At 40.7% G+C, this 22,768-nt stretch overlaps 1 protein-coding gene across 1 annotated transcript in view; it reads left to right on the plus strand.

Moving 5' to 3' along the window:
- UBA2 (ubiquitin like modifier activating enzyme 2) overlaps positions 1–16,245 on the plus strand; it is a 39,815-nt gene extending 23,570 nt beyond the window's left edge. Inside the window, exons 9-17 of the mRNA XM_044256292.1 lie at positions 105–204; positions 1,243–1,409; positions 3,168–3,261; positions 3,338–3,450; positions 6,627–6,782; positions 8,403–8,499; positions 11,438–11,543; positions 13,154–13,290; positions 15,217–16,245. Of these exons, the coding sequence (XP_044112227.1) occupies positions 105–204; positions 1,243–1,409; positions 3,168–3,261; positions 3,338–3,450; positions 6,627–6,782; positions 8,403–8,499; positions 11,438–11,543; positions 13,154–13,290; positions 15,217–15,398 (1,152 nt within the window). The 3' untranslated portion in view covers positions 15,399–16,245. The remainder of the gene's footprint in view (positions 1–104; positions 205–1,242; positions 1,410–3,167; positions 3,262–3,337; positions 3,451–6,626; positions 6,783–8,402; positions 8,500–11,437; positions 11,544–13,153; positions 13,291–15,216) is intronic.
- Positions 16,246–22,768: the final 6,523 nt, after the last annotated feature.

The raw sequence follows: 22,768 nt of genomic DNA on the forward strand, positions 1-22,768 counted from the left end.
TAAATCAGCAGTGAAATTTTATGTTTTATCAGCATAGGGACTGTAGAATTTGTGGGATTTTATCTTTTATTTATTTTTAATTTTTTTGTTTTTACTTTTTTAAGCTTTTTAAAGATGATATCCGGTATCTGTTGACAATGGACAAATTATGGCGGAAAAGGAAACCTCCAGTTCCGTTGGACTGGGCTGAAGTACAAAGTCAAGGTAAAGAAAACATTTTACGGGGTGCCTGGCTGGATTTGTTAGAAGAGCATATGGCTATTGACCTCAGGGTCGTGAGTTCAAGCCCACTTTCATTGTAGAGATTACTTAAATAAATAAATAAACTTAAATACATTTTAGTCTTTTGGATACCTAAATTGGAAATTCTCTCACCTAAAATCTTTAAATAACCCTGAATTTCATGATAAGAATTTCATAAACAATCGGAGAAGGAAGATGCTAGAAATCTTGTCACCTAAAGAAATAGCCACTATTAACATTTAGAGAATGTCTTGATAGCTCTATGCACGGAAACAAAGGGCAATTATTTATGCACTTTACATCAGTGGAATCATACACATTTATATATTCTTACTTGCTTTTTCCAGTCAGTATTATTTAATTTGTCCCTTACTGGTTATCCTTTGTTTCATATTTTCCCTCAAATAATGTTGTGATAAGAATACCTGCACATAGATCTTTGTACCTTTGTGTGATTATCTCTTTAAGATTTAAGTTAGGGACATACTTAATTTTTTAAATGTGAGAAAAACTATTGTAATAGTAACTTCTTCCTTATCCTTATCCTACTGCCTCTTTCACACATTATGTCTGTGTCTTATCTAAGTTACATTGTAACTAATATATGCACAATACATTCAATTCAGTGCTGTCAGCACATTGAAACTTAAAGGGTCCCTGGAGATTACAGGTATCAGTTTAGAGCAGTTCTCTGTAATAAAGAATATTTGACTTCATGGACTAAATTTAGGTATGGTTCTGATAGCTTCTACTTACTGAGTGCTATGTGCTGGCATAATGCTTACCATCTTACTGACATTGTATCTTTGAATTCTCCAATGATTTTATGACCTTCGTCACTATTAGCAGTTTTCTTGCACAAATATTTGTAGTTTTCCTGATAATTATTTTAATGGAATTTGTTTCATTTTTATTTTCTTATTAGTTAAGCATTGAGTTTTTAAGTAAAATAGAGAAATGATGTTTAATAGTGAAATTTCTAATTTTTTTTTCCCTTAGGAGAAGAAACCAATGCATCAGATCAACAAAATGAACCGCAGTTAGGTCTGAAAGACCAGCAGGTTCTAGATGTAAAGAGCTATGCATGTCTTTTTTCCAAGAGCATTGAGACTTTGAGAGTTAATTTAGCAGAAAAAGGGGATGGAGCTGAGCTCATATGGGACAAGGTTTGTTTTGAAAATTTGTGGCAATTCTATATCACATGCATATTTTTGTCCTTGAACTATAACCAGAAACTAGCAATTTTTTGGATATCATTTATTCTACCAGAATTTGAAGACATAAGGTTGCTTTTGCTTGGATGTTCTCACTTCTAATTACTACATTGAACTATGAATTTTCTGTATGTGAATTCAAGTAATATCATAGAACTTCATTTTAGATTCTGGGTATGGATTTGTGGTTTATAATTATGTTTGGAGAATATAATTGGATTGGAGAAATACTGTGAATTTATTGGAGAAAATGTTTCACTGGCTTAAAAACTTTCTTGTGTAATACAGATTTGTTAATAGAAGTCATAAAATCCTTTGGAGACAACAGCTCATGGGCCTGATTTAACCTTGAAAGTAATAAAATTGCCCTTTTATTGAAATAGTGAAAGGTCTGAGACCTCTAAATACAAAAATGTAATTATTCTTACAAGTTAAAATAATATTTAATAACATTTAATAGTATTTTGTGGTTAGATGTCATATTTTGAAATTTAATGAATTAATATTTTTATTTGTAATCAGTATTTTCTATGTCTACAAGTGATTTAGCTGTGATAAAGTTTATATGTTTCTATGATGGTAGAGATTTGCCGTGAGATGTAAGGGGAGGAGTTTGGTCAGCTTTACTGAGCTAAGATGATAATTTTGTGCAAATTTTGAAACTGTGATTGAATTAGACATATTAAATAGAGTAAGTTTATATTTTGGTGTGGGGATTCTTGTAAACATCCTTTTGGGTTTATGTTGTATAAAGATTACTTAATAAATACATATTTTCATTGTTGTTATAATAGTTATTTGGTACGTTTTCATTCATACACAGGGGCTAGATAATAAAACTGAAACTGGGGGTTGTTACCCTCTGATTAAAATCTACATCTAATGGATATGGTGAACCAGTTGCCTAGGGAAGTACCTGATGTACACTGTTAGGTACTGTTAAATATTCATACTTAATCCTTGTCACAACATTGTAAAATATTTATATGGTTTTCCCTACTTAATAGTTAAGGAATTACGGATTTAAGGAATTTCATTTGTCTCAGGCTAGCCACCCAGCCAGTAAGTATATAGAGAACTCACATCCTGTCAGTGCTTTTTCTTCTATACTTCGGTGCTTTTGAATTGCAGGCTAGAATAGTATATTCTTAGTGAAGCAGGAAACCTTGCTGAAATCTAAAGCAACCAAGATAAAACCTCAGGAAGAATAGAAATGGTCAGGGAAGACTTCTGTTGTATATGAGAAGAAACTGCAAGTACAGAAGCTTGGTGTATCTGAAGGGAATTTGGAGAAGGAAGACCAAAAGGTGTAGTCCAGATGTTTGAGTCTTTAATGAAGCCCTTTTCTCTAAAAAGCCTTTATCTCTTTGCTGTTACCAAGCAACCTCCATTACAGACAGATGGGCCCAGGAGAGGGTTGCCAGCGTCCGTGAATGGAATTGGTGTTCCGGTCTATACACTTAGTGTCCACTGCATTTGTTTAAGCAGGAGTGAGTTCCTAGAGGCCTGGTGGGTCTTGGCATTCTTGTCAGGCTATAGTCCTGGATCCAGGAAGTTGATAATGAGGCCTTGGCTTCTTCCTCAAGGCCATTTCTTGTTCTGATTACTGCCTGCTGTGTTATAAAACGTGAAAGTACTGTTCTGAAGGTGATACTAACTAAATTATTAAGTTTGTGGGAAGACTTTTTAAATTGCTTACATTGTTGGCAGGATGACCCATCTGCAATGGACTTTGTCACCTCTGCTGCGAACCTCAGGATGCATATTTTCAGTATGAATATGAAGAGCAGATTTGATATAAAATGTGAGTCATTGTATACTTCAGTTGTACTACCTAAAGTTCTGAGTTACTCTTTTTTAACAGTTTTCATCTTTTTCAGCAATGGCAGGTAACATTATTCCTGCTATCGCCACCACTAATGCAGTGATTGCTGGGTTAATAGTACTGGAAGGATTGAAGATTTTATCAGGAAAAATAGACCAATGTAGAACAGTGAGTATTCTATTTGCATTTTTTATGCAACATTTTTTTTTAAACTATTATTATTATTTAAGTAAGTTCTGTGCTCAGTGTGGGCCTTGAATTCTTTTTTTTTTTTTTTAAGATTTTATTTTATTTATTTGTGGGCCTTGAATTCTTGACCATGAGGTCAAGAGTCACATGTTCTGCCAACTGAGCCAGCCAGGGGCCCCTGTCCAGCCTCTTTTAAATAGTAGTCTAGGGTACCTAGGTGGCTTAGTAGGTTGAGCATCTGTCTTCAGGTCAGGTCATGATCTCAGGGTCCTGGGATCGAGTCCCACATCGACTCCCTGCTAAGGAGGGAGCCTGCTTCTCCCTCTGCCCCTGCACCCCAGCTGCACCTCCCCCACCCCCCCACCCCCCCCACCCCCCGCTTATACTCTCTGTCTCATTCTCTCTCAAACGAATAAATAAAATACTAAAAATATATAGTAGTCTATACCTAAGGGGAAAAAAGAAAAAAGTAACTAATAAAAAGCACATTAAACAGATCATTTAAGGGGAACCTGAGTGGCTCTGTTAGTTAAGCCTCTGCCTTCACCTCAGGTCATGATCCTAGAATTCTGGGATCGAGCCCCATGGGATGGGCTCCTTGCTCAGTGAGGAGCCTGCTTCTCCCTCTTCCTCTGCCATTACTTCTTGCTTAAGTACTCAAATGCGTGCTCTCTCTCTCTCTCTCTCTGTGTCAAATAAAATCTTTAAAAAATATCATTTAAAAAGTTAAAAATAAAATTGATTAGAGCAGGGGGAAAACCATTGTTCCAGTTACCTTGTGAGTTTATGTGTAAGTAAGCTTCCTGGAAATTACAGCAAAAAGGAAAACCATTTGTTTCTCTCATTTTTATCTGAGCTAGTCAAGCTAGTTTTGTCAAGCTAGTTTGCTTCTAACATTTGCAGTTTTACTGAATTTTTGCCAGCTTAGTGATTCAAAAAACTTTCTTAGCCAATACTTTTGCTCTTGTTTAGGTTCTCCTTTGTACTACAATGTTGAAATGACCAGTTTCAACTACAATGTTGAAATGACCTCCTCTGCAGTGGTACTCCTACTTTTCAGTGCCATTATTGATAAACTCTGAAAATATCTTACATTGTTGTGGCATCTGTGGGTGGCTCAGCTCAGGTCCTGATTTCAGGGTTGTGAATTCAAGCCCCATGTTGGGCTTGATGCTGGGCTTGGAGCCTACTTTAAACAACAAAAACCTTTTGTTTTCATGAAATTTGGGGGTGAAGGACTACAGAATCATCACCAGTCTGTCATCTTCATTTGGTTTGCTGTTTAAATTTTTTTTTGGCTGTCATTTTTTTTTTTTTTAAGATTCTGTTTGTTTGACGCAGATCACAAGTAGGCAGAGAGAGAGAGAGGAGGAAGCAGGCTCCCTGATGAGCCGAGAGCCCAATGCGGCACTTGATCCTAGGAGCCTGAGATCATGATTTGAGCCTAAGGCAGAGGCTTTAACTCACTGAGCCACCCAGGTGCCCCTGGCTGTCTTTTTTTTTTTTTTTTTTTTAAACTTCTTTTTGATTTCTAATTTATAGTAGCTGGAGTTGTCCTGTGGCTACAGTATCCATCCCTTTGAGCTCACAAACAGTATTGTTTGTCGAATTTATTAAAATGTCTTTCCTATAGCATCCTTCTTGTTTCTTTGCTTACTTAGCTTTGTCTTTCTCTTGGGTTAGTGACATTTATGCCTGGTTTTTTGATTCCCACTTACGCAGTGGATTTTAGGATGGAGTAACGATTTAGCCTGCATGTTAATGGTGTTAGCATTTGTTTTCCTGACTGTTGATTTCCCTTAGCACAGTTACCTTCCCAGTGAAGCCTCAGGTCAAATCTGCTCTCCCATTGAATCCTGCCTCTGCTAGCAGTGACTAACTACTAGCAGTACTGGTTCGGGAGCCCTCCGCCCAGCACTTACTGCCTCATCCAGGATTTACTTCATTAAAATTGTGGATTCCATAGGGTTCCTCTTTAGAATTAAGTCATCTTAGCAGGACCACACTTACCAGGGTCATCAAGAAATGAGAATTTGTGTATTTGTGTCCAGCATTCCTCTGACATTCTTTGTATTAATCTTGCTAGTGTTTGCCAGACTTTGTAGTAATATGAGCCTGGTTCCTTTTTAAAGATTTCATTCTTTTTTTTTTTTTAAGTGCTGTTTTAAAAAATTTGCATTGGCTCTTAGTTTTTGTGTGGGTACCAGGGAAATGGTAAATAGGTGCTAATACTGCCTGAAGTACATTATTTTTTCTCATAATTAATAAACATTATGTCATAATCATAGACAACTTGAAAAGAAAGGCAGCATGTTGGTTCCGTACATCTGTGAAAGCATTATCCTTAATTGGAGAAATAAGTATATTGCTTTTGAGAAGTTGGCTTCATATTGATAAGAACAGCCACTAGGAAGACACCCAAAAATTGTTGTAGTGCTACCAGGAATGAGTACAGTTAGGCCCTTATTTTTGCTAAATTAGTTTGCAGAACAGTTTAGTTAGTACGAGATTTCTTTTTCAGTAAGCATAGCCTTTCACATGGCAGCCAATTAGAAGAGAAAGTTGAAAGATCAGGCTCTTATTAAAAAGGGCATGATTTGCGGTGCCTGGGTAGGTTAAAGCCTCTGCCTTCGGCTCTGGTCATGATCTCAGGGTCCTGGGATTGAGTCCCGGCATCGGGCTCTCTGCTCAGCAGGGAGCCTGCACCCCGCCCCCCCGACTTCTGCCTGCCTCTCTGCCTACTTGTGATCTCTCTGTCAAATAAATAAAATCTTTTTTTTTTAAAGATTTTATTTATTTATTTGACAGAGAGATCACAAGTAGGCAGAGAGGCAGGCAGAAGTCGGGGGGGCGGGGTGCAGGCTCCCTGCTGAGCAGAGAGCCCGATGCCGGGACTCAATCCCAGGACCCTGAGATCATGACTTGAGCTGAAGGCAGCGGCTTAACCCACTGAGCCACCCAGGCGCCCCAAAATCTTTTTTTTTTTTTTTTTTAAGGCCATGATTTTTCTTCCATTTTTTCCAATCTAAAAGGAAATATTTAAGTCATTTTGTTATTAGCTGTACAGTAAAGAAGATGGTAGACGTTAGGCTGTATGGTATATAAAATCATAACTCAGATTTGTGGATTCTGTGTGTATTTTTTCTCCTCCAAAGATTTTTTTGAATAAACAACCAAACCCAAGAAAGAAGCTTCTTGTGCCTTGTTCACTGGATCGTCCTAACCCTAATTGTTACGTATGTGCCAGCAAGCCAGAGGTGACTGTTCGGCTGAACGTCCACAAAGTGACTGTTCTCACATTACAGGATAAGGTAAGTGCAGGGGCTGGTTCTCTTCCACAAGGTTTGTCTGTTTTCCTTTCCTAAAAACAGGAAACCTAGGTTCCCTTCTGCTTGATAGTGTTAGTGTGTTAACAAACTAAAAGCCACGTAATGATTCTGAAAGATTCTGACTACTAAAGTGCGTTGACTACTAAAGTGCGTTGCTCTGATATTCTAGGTTGCTTTACTATCTGGGTTCCTACTGGTTTTTCGGTCTGTGGTTCCAGAGTATGTGCCTCACATCCCAGAAAGGAATAGATGAATTTGGATGGAATATGCACCACAGGTGGTACAGAGGTGATACAGTTTGTTGGCAAGCGAGAGACACTTTGTTCCCAGATAGTGTGTAATTTCTGTGTTTCCTGACAGGCAGTATCCTTAAACAGTCTGGTGATGGTCCTGATTCTAGTGTGTTAAATTGGCCTCTTATGACATGCTGCATTTGTGGATCTGGATTCACCAGTAATAGATCTCTGGAGTGAAGGAAATGGAAGTTTAGGATGTGGTCTGGTCCTTAGGTTCCTTTTAAATTAGTTTAGATTAGTTTCTCTATAAATGGCCCACATGGGTTCCACTTCTCACTTTTGGCATCACTTCACATTGCTCTCTGTTAATCCCCATCGTCATGTTTCATATTTATATGACATGGGGGTGATAGATTCTTGTGGCCCAGACTGCTTAAGAGGGAGGGAGAAATAGCTTTTCTCCCAGAACTGATTGCATAGGGCAGATTGATTTGAACTTATGTTTCGATGGAGAAGCAGCAGGATTTGGTATACTGGCCAGCAGAGGGTGATTGCCCCCCGCTTTCTTAGGAAATAATTATAGTTTGTACATAGTCATTCTTGAACTTAAAGGCAAGCCCACTATTTGTGGGATAATGAGACTTTTAAAGAATTCCTCTGTTATTTTTTTTTTTTTAAGATTTTATTTATTTATTTGACAGAGTGAAATCACAAGTAGACAGGCAGGCAGAGAGAGAAAGAGGGAAGCAGGCTCCCTGCTGAGCAGAGAGCCCGATGCGGGACTCGATCCCAGGACCCTGAGATCATGACCTGAGCCGAAGGCAGCGGCTTAACCCACTGAGCCACCCAGGCGCCCTTCCTCTGTTATTTTTAAGAGCAGCTAGTATTTGACAGATTACTATCACTCCTGATCCATCTTGGAATTTAAAGAGAGATGGAACTTGGGAAGAGGAAAACTATCCGAGAATCAGTTTTATGAGAAGTTTTCCATCTACAGAACATCTGCAAATACAGGATTGGCATAGAGACTGAGACAGAATATGCCAAGTGTCTAGCTTAGTCTAATCTGTAGGGAAGGACAAAGTATTAAGAGCCAATCAAGAGTTGTCAGTTTCCCGTTTGGAGGAAGTTTTATCTGAACTTTATCAGTGGTTATACGTGGGGGTGGATGGTGGGCAACATGGGTATGGAGTAATTTGGTGAATTCCTAGTGCTTTCCTGCATACCCTGACATTTCTTAAAGAACAGCTTTGCCCCTTTCCAATGGAAGGGAAAGTAAGAGCCTTTATGGGGAAATGTCTTTCTTTGTAGTTTTTTATGGTCTTTAGCTATATATATTAATATTTTGAATCTTTTTTTCTTATAGATAGTGAAAGAAAAATTTGCTATGGTAGCACCAGATGTCCAAATTGAAGATGGGAAAGGAACAATCCTAATATCTTCAGAAGAAGGAGAGACAGAAGGTATCATGCATCGTGTTTATTCACTCCCCTCGTTTGGGTGGAAACTGTATCCATGAAGACATAATATTAGTTTGTCCATTTACCGTACATGTTATTCAGTATCACAGCTGAAGGGGCAATATTTGATCATGAAAGTGGGCTCCCTAGGTGGCACTGCCTTGCTGGGATCACCACAGTTCCAGGTTTGGGGCTCCCATGTTGTCAGGGTATCTCAGGGGCTATTTCTCGAGAACCCAGTGCATAGTTAGGTTTACAGTGACCCTCATGCTCTTGTCCACTAACAAGGAACCACCTTTCCTGTATCGTGGATCCTGGGAGTTAAAATAGTAATGAGAAGATTGCCCTGATTGTTAGGGTAGGAAGGGTAATTTAAGGCTATGAAGTGTTTCATCCAAGAGTAAAGAAAGAAGCTTTGATAGCCTGCTGTAGAGCAGAAAGTAGTGCTAAAAAATCAGCACCCACTTTTGGCTTTCTAGGCTTTCCTTTTCAAAAGTTCAAGCAGGTCAGGGCGTTTGGGTGGTGCAGTTGGTTAACCATCCAACCACTGGTTTGGGCTTGGGTCATGATTGTGGGTTTGTGGGTTTGAGCTCTGCGTCAGCCTGTGCGCTCAGCACAGAGTCCGCTGGGATTTTCTCTCCCTCTGCCCCTCCCACTTGTGCTCTCTCTCTCTAAAATAAATGAAATGAATCTTTTTTAAGAAGTGCAAGCATGTCATCCTTTTTCTTAATGTATTTGTTGTACAAAGTACAATGCATTTGATTTTTTTTTTTTAAAGATTTTATTTATTTATTTGATGGAGAGAGACACAGTGAGAAAGGGAACACAAACAGGGAGTGGGAGAGGGAGAAGCAGACTCCCTGTTGAGCAGGGAGCCTGATGTGGGACTCGATCCCGGAACTCCAGGATCATGACCCAGGCCAAAGACAGTCACCAAACCAACTGAGCCACCCAGGTACCCGATAACTAGAATTTAAAATGGAATCTACTGGGGCGCCTGGGTGGCTCAGTGGGTTAAGTCTCTGCCATCAACTTGGGTCCTGGTCTCAGGGTCCTGGGATCGAGCCCCGCATCGGGCTCCCTGCTCACTGGGGAGCCTGCTTCCCATCCTCTCTCTGCCTGCCTCTCTGCCTACTTGTGACCTCTCTGTCAAATAAATAAGTAAATAAATAAAATCATAAATAAATAAGTAAAATGGAATTTACTTAGTATGTGCCAGGCACTACATAGGTCAACAGGTTTTATGCATTCTGTGCCCCTCGTGGAGCAAATACTCAATAAAGCACAGTCTGTCATGAAGACGGGGTGAAACTGGGAGCCAGGTGAGGAAGCACTTCGTTTTGTAAGTGACAGTTGAGTGCTTTTACAGGTCAAGAGAAGAGCATTTGAATGTGCAGGAGAGAAAGGATAATTAAGGCAGAAAGACTCAGAAATAGGGAGGAGGAGGTGGTGACATCAGAAGTTTGGTTGGAGGTATTGTTCTTTGTCGAAGTATTTACAATCCATGTGGCAAAGGCTTATTGAGTGCCAGTGGGTGTTAGCCACTGTGCTGCATGAAGCAGAAGTGACACATGGAAGCTAGAGCTAGATTGGAGGGTTATTTCTGGGAGGTCCCAGAGGCTCACCATTGAGAAATGTTGAAAAATGGAAAATCCTTTCAAATCAACAAAGTTTTCTCATTTTCTGAATTATAGAATTTGCTGAAAAGTAGTTTGTTGAAGTTGGCCTGGATAACCTCTTTGCAAGTAAAACATATTTTGAACAACTCTAATTTGTTCCTCAGCTCCTCTGGGATTCCAAATTAATTTGGTGTGAATGGGAGAATGTTGCCAGAACTTCTCACAGTTTGGTTCTTTTTAACCAGTTTTAGTAGTTGAATATTCTTCATTCAGAGTTGAATTTCTAAGTGCCTAATATTTTATTTTATTTTATTTATTTTATTTTTTAAAAAGATTTTATTTATGTATTTGACAGAGATCACAAGCAGGTAGAGAGGCAGGCGGTGGGGGGGGAAGCAGGCTCCCTGCTGAGCACAGAGCCCGATGTGGGGCTCGATCCTAGGACCCTGAGATCGTGACCTGAGCTGAAGGCAGAGGCTTAACCCACTGAGCCACCCAGGCGCCCCCTAAGTGCCTAATATTTTAGTGGATTAGTTTGGTAGAGCCACCATTCCAGAATACACAGGGTGACTTAAATAACAGAAATTTATTTTCTTGGGCCGCCTGGGTGGCTCAGTGGGTTAAGCCTTTGCTTTCAGCTCAGGTCCTGGTCTCAGGGTCCTGGGATCAAGCCCCGCATCGGGCTCTCTGCTCATTGAGGGACCTGCTTCCCCTTTCTCTGCTTGCCTCTCTGTCTACTTGTTATCTCCCTCTTTGTCAAATAAATACAATCTTAAAGAAAAAAAAAAAAAAAACACATTTGTTTTCTCATAATTCTGGCAGTTGTGAGTCATTCAAAATGTCCACAGGCTCACTTTCTCTTGAGGGGCTTCTTACAAGAGTTCTGTTTAGGTTGATTTAGGGCCTACCCTAACAGCCTCATTATAACTTAATCACCTCTTTAAAAAGCACTGTCTCCAGGGCGCCTGGGTGGCTCAGTGGGTTAAGCCGCTGCCTTCAGCTCAGGTCGTGATCTCAGAGTCCCGCATCGGGCTCTCTGCTCAGCCGGGAGCCTGCTTCCTCCTCTCTCTCTCTCTGCCTGCCTCTCTGCCTACTTGTGATCTCTCTCTGTCAAATAAATAAATAAAATCCTTTTTAAAAAAAAAAAAAAAAAAGCACTGTTTCCAAATACAGTGACGTATACTGGGGTTAGGGCTCCAACATATGACTTTGAGGGAGTGACCTAATTCAGCTTATAGTAGGGGTTTAATCTTTTTTAAACTACTATGACTGCTCCGTGGAATATATAACTGAAGTATCTAAATTCCTTTCCAATTTCTTAGCTAATAATCACAAAAAGCTGTCAGAATTTGGAATTAGAAATGGGAGCCGGCTTCAAGCAGATGACTTCCTTCAGGACTACACTTTATTGATCAACATCCTTCATAGGTAGGAACTATTAATATTTTAAGTTTAAGATATTATTTGAATATAAAAACTTAAATTGGAGGAAAAAAATATTTTCTTACCTTAAGCCCTACTGTTCATTTAAAGCCATGAAGTGTATTTACTTGAGTTGGCTACTAAGTTCCCTGAGGCTTCACCTACAGAAGAATTTGGGAATTCAGAAACAAAAGGAATAGGCAAAAAATATTTAAGGGTAACTCACCATAGTGTCTGATCAGAAAGATCTAGAAAAGGTAGAAATCCAGCCATTTAAAGAGTTAGAAATGGGGGTGAATTCTTTTTGATAATTGAACTAAAATAAAAACTTCAATGTTTAAAAGATTCATTAAAAGAAATGAAGAAATCTTTCTCCCAGTAGACAAATATTTCATTTGTGATGTATAACAATACCAAGCAAGACATTTAAAAATTATCCTATAGAGATTTTTGAATCATGTATTTTTTTCTTTTTATTTGATTTAATGTCCTGCCCATTTTTACATAAAAAAGCATTCTTGTGCTGTGTTACGGAGTATTTGCACATATATAACAGAAGACAGATGGCCCTCCACCTGGGTATGATTAGCTGTTGAGTCAGGTGCATTTTGGTGCACTGCTCCCACTGATACACCTCAACTACACCCTGACTTGGGACTTTTGGGTACCATCCCAGCAAACAAATGTGAAGGGAGTTGCCATCAGCATCCAGTTGTTTTGCCAATATTGCCATCTCTCTGTGAACTTGAAGCTTATGTAGTTGTTTGGAGAATATCACATTGTAGTACTTGGTTGATTTATAAAAAGCATAGAATGACAGGAAAGACTGAATGTGACTTAATAGTAAGTATGAGTTTCCCAGAGTTAGACAATTGAGTCAAAGATAGGTATTGCTAGGGAGTCATCTCTGGCTTCAGACACCATTGCATGCCAATGGTGTGCTTGTGTTCAGTTATACAAGAGAAGACAATGGAAGGACATGTACAATAAAATAGAAATATATCAGATGGTGTCTAAAGAGGAGGCATACATAGTTAGGGTTTTTTTATCATATTTTTTAGCTCTCTGGGAACAGAAACCCCCTTATAACATGTAAGTCTTTTGCTTGACTTTCATGCATTAAACTTTCATACATGTTTTTGGGACCTCATTACAAAAGCAGGGTGCTGCCGGTAAAGATGGGAAACCCAGAGTCCATGGAACCTTCCTATTCCTAAAACACCAGATGGCGCTGGTCAAGAGCAGTGTGTGTAGAATCTTTAAACATGGTAGCTGAAGAAATAATGCCTAAGAGCTAGATTGGGTCACAGAGTTTTGAAGTCCATTTTCTGCTCTAGCAGTAAAAGTTGTGTAATTTTTTTTTTTTTTTTGGTAATACTTTTTAAAGACCTTTTCCTTAATTTGAAGGGGCAGTGGTATTGACCATTTGAATTATCACAAAAATTTGTTATGTGCAGTCTTATTTTTAATTTTATCAGCTCTTTGAAAATCAGGATCTATTTGCTGTGTACATAGTACATGCACTTAGAGCTTTGAGGAGCAGTGTCTCTCTGGTGTGCCTTTGCTATTGTAAATAGTCGCGTGGTCCAGTTTTACAGTGTGGTGTTCTTTTACAGTGAGGACCTAGGGAAGGATGTTGAATTTGAAGTTGTTGGTGATGCTCCAGAAAAAGTGGGGCCCAAACAAGCCGAAGATGCTGCCAAGAGCATAACCAATGGCAGTGATGATGGAGCTCAACCTTCCACGTCCACTGGTGAGTCGTGGCCCCAGTCAGCCAGTGCTTTGTTAATTATCCACTGAGCAAGCTGCTACATAGAAATAAACTGTGGTTATTTGATGAATTTGACCATAAAACAAATCCATAGGACTCTTGGAGGTGTGTATTGATTTGGCATTGTTTTAATGGAGCTCTGAATATAGGAACCCTGAAGACATTTAAGAATGGGAAATTCTATGGAAAATAGGGACTGTTCTTTTTTGTTAGTGGGTTTTTACAACTGGAAATATTAGTGAGTGAATTTGCTAATGCATGAGGACGCTTCATTCTTTGTAGCAATAGTTTTGGATTTGGGGTGCCTGTTGTATTTAGGGGAAACAAACCAATGCACCTATTTGGAGTGAACAGATGCTGTAAGTATAGGATTTTTCGGGTGCCTGGGTGGCTCACTGGGTTAAGCCTCTGCCTTTGGCTCAGGTTATGATCTCAGGGTCCTGGGATTGAGTCCTTAATCGGGCTCTCTGCTCAGCAGGGAGCCTACTTCCCCCTCGCTCTGCCTGCTTGTGATCTCTCTTTCTCTGTCAAATAAATAAATAAAATCTTTTTTTAAAAAAAAAAAGTGTAGGATTTTAGCATTTCACAGTTTTCTCGGAACCATTATAACTTTGGTAAAGTTCATCGGAGGCTCTGTTTCCCTGGGTTTTCTGTGCTAGTGCTTGATGCTTTAATGTGTGCTCAGATTGGAATGTTTCCTGCCTACCCATGTCCCACAACAGCCCCCCTTCCTTCATTCTTTACTTAGGAAACTAAAAGTTACCAACTTTTTTACTACTATATTTCCATTTCTTTAGCTATGTGTCTTTGGTGTTCTTTGGAATATGATTGTTCTTGGTTCTTATATTCTCAGAGAATTTTAAAGATGGACTTTGAGACTAGCTAGAGTGTGGTCCACTTAGGAGCCATGGGTTCATGACCTTTCCCCTCCTCCAAAAATAGAAAAGAGAAAGGGACTATGGTAGTTTTTAAAAAGTCATAATTCAAAATGTGCATTGTTTGATCCCTTACTGTGGGTCGGTTTGGGAGGCTTTAGCAACGAGTAAGATAGGTAGGTATTCTGCCTTTGCTTTGGCGTGGGCATGGTGGGTGCATTGGGGGTGGTACATGAAACCAGCTGTGGTGTAAGGTTATGAGCATGTATGGTAGAGCCCACTGCGTGGATTTGAATCCCAGCCATATCCTCTGCTATTGTGTGACCTTGGGCAAGTCAGTCTCTGTAGGTCAGTTTCCTTTTCTGGAAAACGGATAATAATGTTATCTTCTTTATAGGGTTGTTGTGATGATTAAATGAGTTGTTATATGCAAAATGCTCAGAACAGTTCCTGGCACATTGTAAGTGCTATATATATGTTGTTGTTGTCGTTGTTTTATTATTACCATCACTACCAGTATTAGGATATGCACCCTCCCCTTTTCTGTTGGAGAAATAGAAACAAAGAGTTATAAGAATTTGAGTTCTATAATGCTTGTTACAATTTTTTGTTTAAATTAGAAAACAGATTGGTGCTTGTTACGGAAAACATTAAACTATAGTAATGTGGGGATGCCTGGGTGGCTCAGTGGGTTAAGCCTCTGCCTTCAGCTCAGGTCATGATCCCAGGGTCCTGGGACTGAGTCCCACATCGGGCTCCCTGCTCAGCAGGGAGCCTGCTTCCCCCTCTCTCTGCCTGCCTCTCTGCCTACTTGCGATCTCTCTCTGTGTCAAATAAATAAATAAAATCTTTTTAAAAACCCACAAAACTACAGAAATGTGTAATGTATAAAGTGAAGGTTCCATGAGGGTAGCCTACCATTCTTAAGTTTGGTATATATTAGAAATGCCAGCTCTTCACTTTCATAAAAAATTAGTGAATCTCTGTTAACTCCCACACTTTTAACCATTTTTTCCCTTTTTTCTGAAATAAGCACAAGAGCAAGATGATGTGCTCATAGTTGATTCGGATGAAGAAGGTCCTTCAAATAATGCCGACATCAGTGAAGAAGAGAGAAGTCGCAAGAGGAAATTAGATGAAAAGGAGAATATCAGTGCAAAGAGGTCCCGCACAGAACAGACAGAAGAGCTCGATGATGTTATAGCGTTAGATTGAACAGAAATGCCTCTAAACAGAATCCTCTTACTGCAGTAGGTCATCTGGGCAGAACCAGGTTATTTGTTATGTCCTTTGTTCCAAAGGGAAAATTTGACACCAGTGACTTGAAGATGATTCTTCTCCCTTTGAAAGCATTCATTTTGCTAGAACAATTAGAAACATTGCGGTATGCTGTATTGAAAGTAGGAATATAGTTTTAAAGCCCTTTGAACAAAGTGTGTGCATAACCAGTCATCAGATGAAACAACACAATGCATGTTGCCTTTTTAATGTAAATACCCTTAGGTATCATTTAACAGTTTTAAAATATTGTGGTTTAGTAAAGTTGATACCTGGTTATAAATATTACGCCTTTATTTTTGGTTAGAAGAAGAATTATTTTTAGCCTAGATCTAACCATTTTCATACTCTTAACTGACTGAAACAGATTCAAAGAAGTATCAAGTGCTATGCATTGAAATGTGTTTTTAAATGTTAACTGGCACTATGTATATTAATGTAAAACAATGTTAATTTACTCAAGTTTTCAGCTTGTACTGCCTGGTATGTCTGTGTAAGAAGCCAATTTTTGTGTATTGTTACAGTTTCAGGTTATTTATATTTGATGTTTTGTAGAACTCAAATACGACTATACTGTACTTATGGACCAAATAAATGGCATCTGCATACTTGTTATACATGCCTGCAAAGTTCACGTTTCTGCGGCCTTAACCGGTTTATATATTACTGCAGGCATGCTAAACTCTTTCCTTCTAAAGAGTTAACTCATAGTGGATATGAAGGTTAAATGATCTCCACTGTTTGCCACAGATAAGTACTTTCTAAAATAAAACTTTTAATGGCATTGTTACTTTTTAAGTGTGGTTGTAAACAACTGGCCTTCTGTTGAGAACAGTAAGTGATCTTTGCCCAGCCCCAGGAACTTAGAACCTTGGATTTGAGATTCCGGAGCAGGGGGGAGTCTTCATTCTGCAGTCTTCTCTGGGTTGCCCCTCCCCATCCCTACCCCCAGTTCATCAGAGTCCCTTCTCCAGTGTACCATTTAGGGCCCAACTCCAGCCTACAGAAGTGGCCAGAACAGTCCTGGATGGATCAGCACCCATGTCTCTGCCTTGGACCTCAGAGGACCTTGGCCCTTAGGGTAACTCTCCTCACACAGATGTGCCTTGGGTTTTCAGATAACAGAAACCCCTAAAGCTGTTTAACCCCCATTCGTTACCCTCAGCCTTTGGTGGTTTTGGCTGTAGTCAATTAAATTCCAAATCGTCAACTCATTAAATTTTGCTCCATTCTGTTTCATTCTTACTCTGCCACATAGCTTATTAACTTTTTGCTCCTTGTTTTGTATCATTTGTAAATTCAGCATGTGCGCAAAGCCTTCAGAAGAATCATGCTGAACAACACTCAGCCCTCAGGGGCAGGATGGACTGACTTCCAGCCTCCAATACAGCACTGAGTGAGCTGAATCCCCACCTACAACTATACAAGCCTATGAGGCTCACTTTACCTTTAGATTTTTAGATGTTCCCATTTTCTTCCAGAAAAAAAAGATCCCAAAATTACAAAACCATGTAATAGACAATAATGAAATTACTCTGGAATTCCACCTCAGAAATGTTTCAGTTAATTGGTTTGTCACTGGTGATCATGTTCAATTTTGAAATTCCATTCCTAAAACCTCACCCTGCCCTTAGACTCAATTGTCAGTCGTTTACAGCATTTTGTATATTTATTTTTTTCCATTTGTATGTACGTGGCAGTTAGTGCAAATTTGATAGATTTCTGTTTTGGCAGACCAGTGGTTTCTATCTCTGCAAAAACGCTATTACTACCTTTTCCAGTAGGTTCTGTCCATTTTCTGCCTGTTTTTATAAAACAGGTTGATCAGCAAGGCAGGTTTGATACATGGGTCTTGCCCAAGTAGACTAAGCAGATCCAAGCGGCCTACATGCTCCTGGAGCGTGGACACACTTTAAATGTGGGCTGGTATTTGCGGTTTTCCAGTGTGAGTTGTCTTAGTTGGGGAGCCACATGCAGAGCTCATCAGGGGCCTTTGCCCAGCAGCTCTACCCTGAAATATAGTCTTGACAAACCGTCTTCCAGCCTTAATGGAAACAGTCTGCTGACTCAAGTTTACCTATCTGTTGTCCCAAAGACAAGTCTGCATACTTGGCATGTATGAGAGGATTCAGTGTTTTAATATAGAGCCTGACCACTTCAGTCATCAATCAGGCAGGCATCAGTGGATGCCAAAACCTTCAGAAAAAGGCTGTTGAGGAACAGAATCTTGACAGTGCTCAAATGTTGTACAGATAACTCGCAGAAGGAAAAAAAAAAGTCAACCTTTGATAATGGACTGATCTGTCACCACTGTAATCACGCACTCAAACCTGGCATCAGTGACAACCTCACATGTGTTAACGAATGAGATGAGATGAAGACTAGAACAGCACCAAGGAAAAAATATGTTCACTACAACCTAATGCAGCAGCTAGACCCAGTCTCCAGCTGACAGGAAGGGGGGCTGTGCATAAAGGAACAAGCTAAGCAACATTAGGAGGAAACAGACAAGTACAGAATGTGGGACGTTCTCAAGTGTAAAACACGACTGGCAGTTCTTGAGGTAATTGGAAACTGGGAAATGGGATAAAGTGATAATGGAAGTATTTTCTTAGGTATGATAATGTCCTTGTACTTAGGTAGGCCGGTGTCTTTACTCTTCGAATATTAGGGATAAAGCTTCATAACTATTTTTAAATGACTCCGTAAAATACACAATACAGGAAGAAAAAAGATAAAATTAACATTAATCGAATCTAGGTGGAGCCCATATATGTTGTTCATTGTACTATCCAACTTTTCTCTGAAAACATTCATAATAAAAGTGGATATATATATATATACACACACATATATATATACACATACATATATATATAGTCTTGTATTTCCCTTCTGTGCCTATGTGACTTTCAAGTTTTGTAATGAATATATCCTATGATTTAAATCAGAAAGGCAATAAAGATTATTAAAAATATAAGTTGGCATGAAGAAGAAGTGTTGCAGTGATTCCTGGGTCTAACATCGATGAAGTCAGCTTTGTTCATCCTTGTTGCTAGGCTGTGGCTTAGGAAGAATTCTCTTTCATTTGAGCCTCCAGAGAACTAAGAAGAGAGCCAAGTTGCTCCCAGTAGAAGTTCCCGAAAACATTTGGTTTTAGATTTGGTACATAATAGATGTTCCTCTTCCTGGAAATTGCCCATGGGTGGCACACATGTCAGTGGACTTGCTCTGTGGCCAAGGGACATGGGCAAATTTAAGCTTCCTACTAGCCTTTTGAAATGCACAGAAAATAAAAACTTACAAAGTAAGTAGAAGAAAACCCAAAGAAGTCAGGGAAGAAAAAATGACAGATGTTTCTAGTCACTGTGACTTGGGGAGGGGGTGAAGGCCTCCTGGAATCTCCATTTGACCATTTGCAGGAGGATATATTTAGATAAGTATTTTTTAGACCATTTCATACTGGGAGTACATTATTTGCATTCTGCATACAGGGAACTTCACCCCCGCCCCCACATCTAATTTAAAATAAATTCCAGGGGCGCCTGGGTGGCTCAGTGGGTTAAGCCGCTGCCTTCGGCTCAGGTCATGATCTCAGGGTCCTGGGATCGAGTCCCGCATCGGGCTCTCTGCTCAGCAGGGAGCCTGCTTCTCTCTCTCTCTGCCTGCCTCTCCATCTACTTGTGATTTCTCTCTGTCAAATAAATAAAGCCTTTTAAAAAAATAATTAAAAAAATAAAATAAAATAAATTCCAGCCAAAAGTTTATTTGAGAAATGTTTGAACTGTTCTCAAAAAAGATCATCTGAGTTGAACTAGAGGACTATGGTGATGCTCTGGAGTTTGACTATATCCCGAAGATATGTTTTCCTGGTAAAATAACATTTTGAGGGTTTTGCTAACTGATTTCAGCTTTAAAAATTTTATATCTTCGGGGCGCCTGGGTGGCTCAGTGGATTAAGCCGCTGCCTTGGGCTCAGGTCATGATCTCAGTGTCCTGGGATCGAGCCCCGCATCGGGCTCTTTGCTTGGCGGGAGCCTGCTTCTCTCTCTCTCTCTCTCTCTGCCTGACTCTCCGCCTGCTTGTGATTTTTCTCTCTGTCAAATAAATAAAATCTTTAAAAAAAAATTTTTTTTTATATCTTCACAAGGGATGACTTATATAAGGAAAGACTGAGAAATTTTTTACTAGAATGTTCAGATGCTCCAAGAAGTTCCTTGGGCTTTTACTTTAGAAATTCACCCAGGCGGGACACCTAGGTAGTTCAGTCGGTTAAGCGCCTGCCTTTGGCTTAGGTCATGATCCCAGTATCCTGGTATCAAGTCCTGCATTGGGCTCCTTGCTCAGCGGGCAGCCTGCTTTTCCCTCTGCTTCTGCCTGCTTGTGCTTTCTCTCTCATCAATCAATCGATTAATCTTAAAAAGAAACCCACCTGGACACCCGGCACCTGGGTGGCTCAGAATGTTGAGTATCTGCCTTCAGCTCAGGTCATGATCCCCAGGTCTTGGGATCGGGTCCCACATTGGGCTCCCAGCTCAGTGGGGAGTCTGCTGCTTCCTTGCCCTGTGCCTCTCCCCCTGCTTGTGCTGTTTCTCAAATGAATAGTTAAATGTTTTTTTTAAATCCACCAACAATTCACACTGATTCTCAGGTCAATCTCAAAAAAATGTAGGCATTGTGCACACTGTCATTTGCTTATTCTGTAGACGTGTGTTGCATCCCTACTCTGCACCATGCTACTACACTTCTTAACCATGCCAACCTTGTCAGCATGGGAAGAAACATTTGAAAGCAGTAAGACACTAAGGGCTGGTGTTCACAGAAACTTCTTACCTATGGCAGCAAGAGGTGGTGGGATGGGTATCCTGTATGTCGCCCAGCTTCCCAGTTGGTCAGTGTCAGCTTCCGGCAGCACTAAAAGTCATGAACACCAACCTCCTGCTCAAAAACGTAACAAAACTGTAGAAATCAGCATTCCCAAACGTCCCACCCCATGGAACTGCTGGGGTGTTTGCCACATACAAAGGTTGTGTATAAATTCCCTTTCCTGGATGAAGGATAAGGTTTCAGGGGAAGAAAGTGAAGGTCCTTCCAAGGTGTCCATCCTTATGAAGGAAGCAAGCTGTAATCATCTGATTTTAACCCTAATTCTTAGATTGGGGAACTAAGCCTGTCCATGGCTTTAGCTGTAGATGCTTTGACCCTTCTGTGCCCCTGAAGAGGCCAAAGGGGGATACCAGGACCAGAGGAGATTGGTAGACTCAATCTGGTTGAAAGAGTTGGACCTCAAAGGAGAAGATGGAAAAATCCCTTTGGGCACAGCTCCCAGATGTCCTGCCAGTAGAAGAGCATCAGAGAGAACACACCTTCGGTCTGGTGCTGGTGTGGGGAGACTGGCCCTTAGGAGCTGGACTGGGAGATATACCAGTGGGCTTGAGATGAAGGACTTCCCATGCTCTCCCCAGGAAGTACTTTTTTTTTTTTTTAAAGAGTTTATTTATTTGACAGAGAGAGACATCACAACCAGACAGAGAGGCAGGCAGAGAGAGAGATAGAGGAGGAAGCAGGCTCCCCACTGAGCAGGGAGCCTGACGCGGGGCTCAATCCCAGGACCCCAAGACCATGACCCGAGCCGAAGGCAGAGGCCCAATCCACTGAGCCACCCAGGCACCCCAGGAAGTAGTATTTTATAGGGATAAAGATTGCTGTAGATTGAGGGAGAGAAAGAAGAGTGGGTCCCAGGAACTCCCTGCCATGGCATTTGGCTGATTGCCATCCCTCTTTCCTAGGAACGCAAGTTAAACAGCCACACTTGAATGGCAGGAGCGTGTCCCAAGACTAGGAATACCCCTGACTCCTATCAGTAATTGGGGTCCAGACAATACAGAAACTGCAGACAGGTCAGGGGTTCTGATGAAAGCCAGAGCACAAGGAGAGAGAGGAGGGGGAATCTTTGAATTACCATTAATGTAGACAGTCTGGGTAGGATTGGCCTCTAGAGAATTAGAAGGAAAAGACTATGATTTAGGACTTAGTGTGAGACTAGACTGACCGTGTCCCGTTCCAGCCTCCTGAGTGTGTCCCTCTCCCCAGGCAATGGGAAGATTGTGGTTGAAAGGATGATAGCACTAGAGTCCCCACAATTCCATTGTGAAACTTCCAACAGCATATCCCACAGTAGCTAAAGCCAGCTCACAATGGCTTCCGAGAGGGGGTCGTACCTGTCTCTTCCCAACTCTGCAGTAATCCATGTTGGTGGTTTGAAATCCACCATGGTGGGATTGCTAAATGCTATAAATCAGGACTCCTGCTTGGTACAGTTCTCCCCCCACGAGCACTGGTTGTTAAACACCTATCTGCACCCCAATGGATGGAGGAAGAAAATAGCCAGAGAGAGAGGAGAACACAGAGAACTTCCCTCCACCAGTGGAGGAGGGAGAAGGTGTCAGCAGAGGTTGGAGAGTGAGAAAGCAAATCTTTTGCGTTGTTTCTGTTGGTGGGTCTTTGTGAGTAACTAGTTAATTACCACTAGGGTAAGTAAGCAATGTGTTTAGCTGAGGCTATCTAATGTTACTTCGCTGACTCCAACAGACCCTTCAAATCTTGTTCAAGGTTCTAATTTGGCAGGTGGAGATGAAACAGTTATTTAAGAACTACCTTGGAGGGCAGAGAAGTCCTCTTCAGGAGGCTAGACATCCTAGGACTGTAGGGATTACAGAAATAATATGATAAACACGTTCATACTTGCATCATTATCTGCAGTTTGGATTACTTCTCCGGAACAGAAGCTCTGCTGTGTAGTCTGAGTGTTTTTGTCTGTTTCTGACGCTGTTAATACCCCCAAACTGCTTTTCCTGACAGGATGTACCCACTTACACTCGAACCAGCAAAACATGTGCCAGTTTCACCAGGGTCTTGCCAATATTTCCATTTAAAAATATTAGATAATGAAGTCAGTGAAATGTGATATTTCATTGTTGATCTTCATTTGCTTTTCTTCTCTCAGAGTGGAGATCATTTCTCAGGGGCTGGCTCCTCTGGGTATTTGCTCCCTGCAAATGCTTGCATCCACCTGTGCCTGCCCCCCCACACCCTGAGCTTGGCTGGGTGGTGGGTTGGAATTCTGCAAGATCTGAGAGGCGCTGGGAAGGAGTTTCCTGGTGAGACACAGCTCCAGGACTAACTGAGGAGAATGCGCCACTGTGGGCTCCTCAGCAATGTTGAGGCCACAGGTCCTCCCCCCATTCAGGATCCCTGCTCCCTGAGACACCATCAAAGTGTCCTGAAATTCTTTGAACAGAAAGGAG

The sequence above is a fragment of the Neovison vison genome, chromosome 7 (assembly GCF_020171115.1).
Source record: "Neovison vison isolate M4711 chromosome 7, ASM_NN_V1, whole genome shotgun sequence".
NCBI classification, from domain to species: Eukaryota; Metazoa; Chordata; class Mammalia; order Carnivora; family Mustelidae; genus Neogale; species Neogale vison.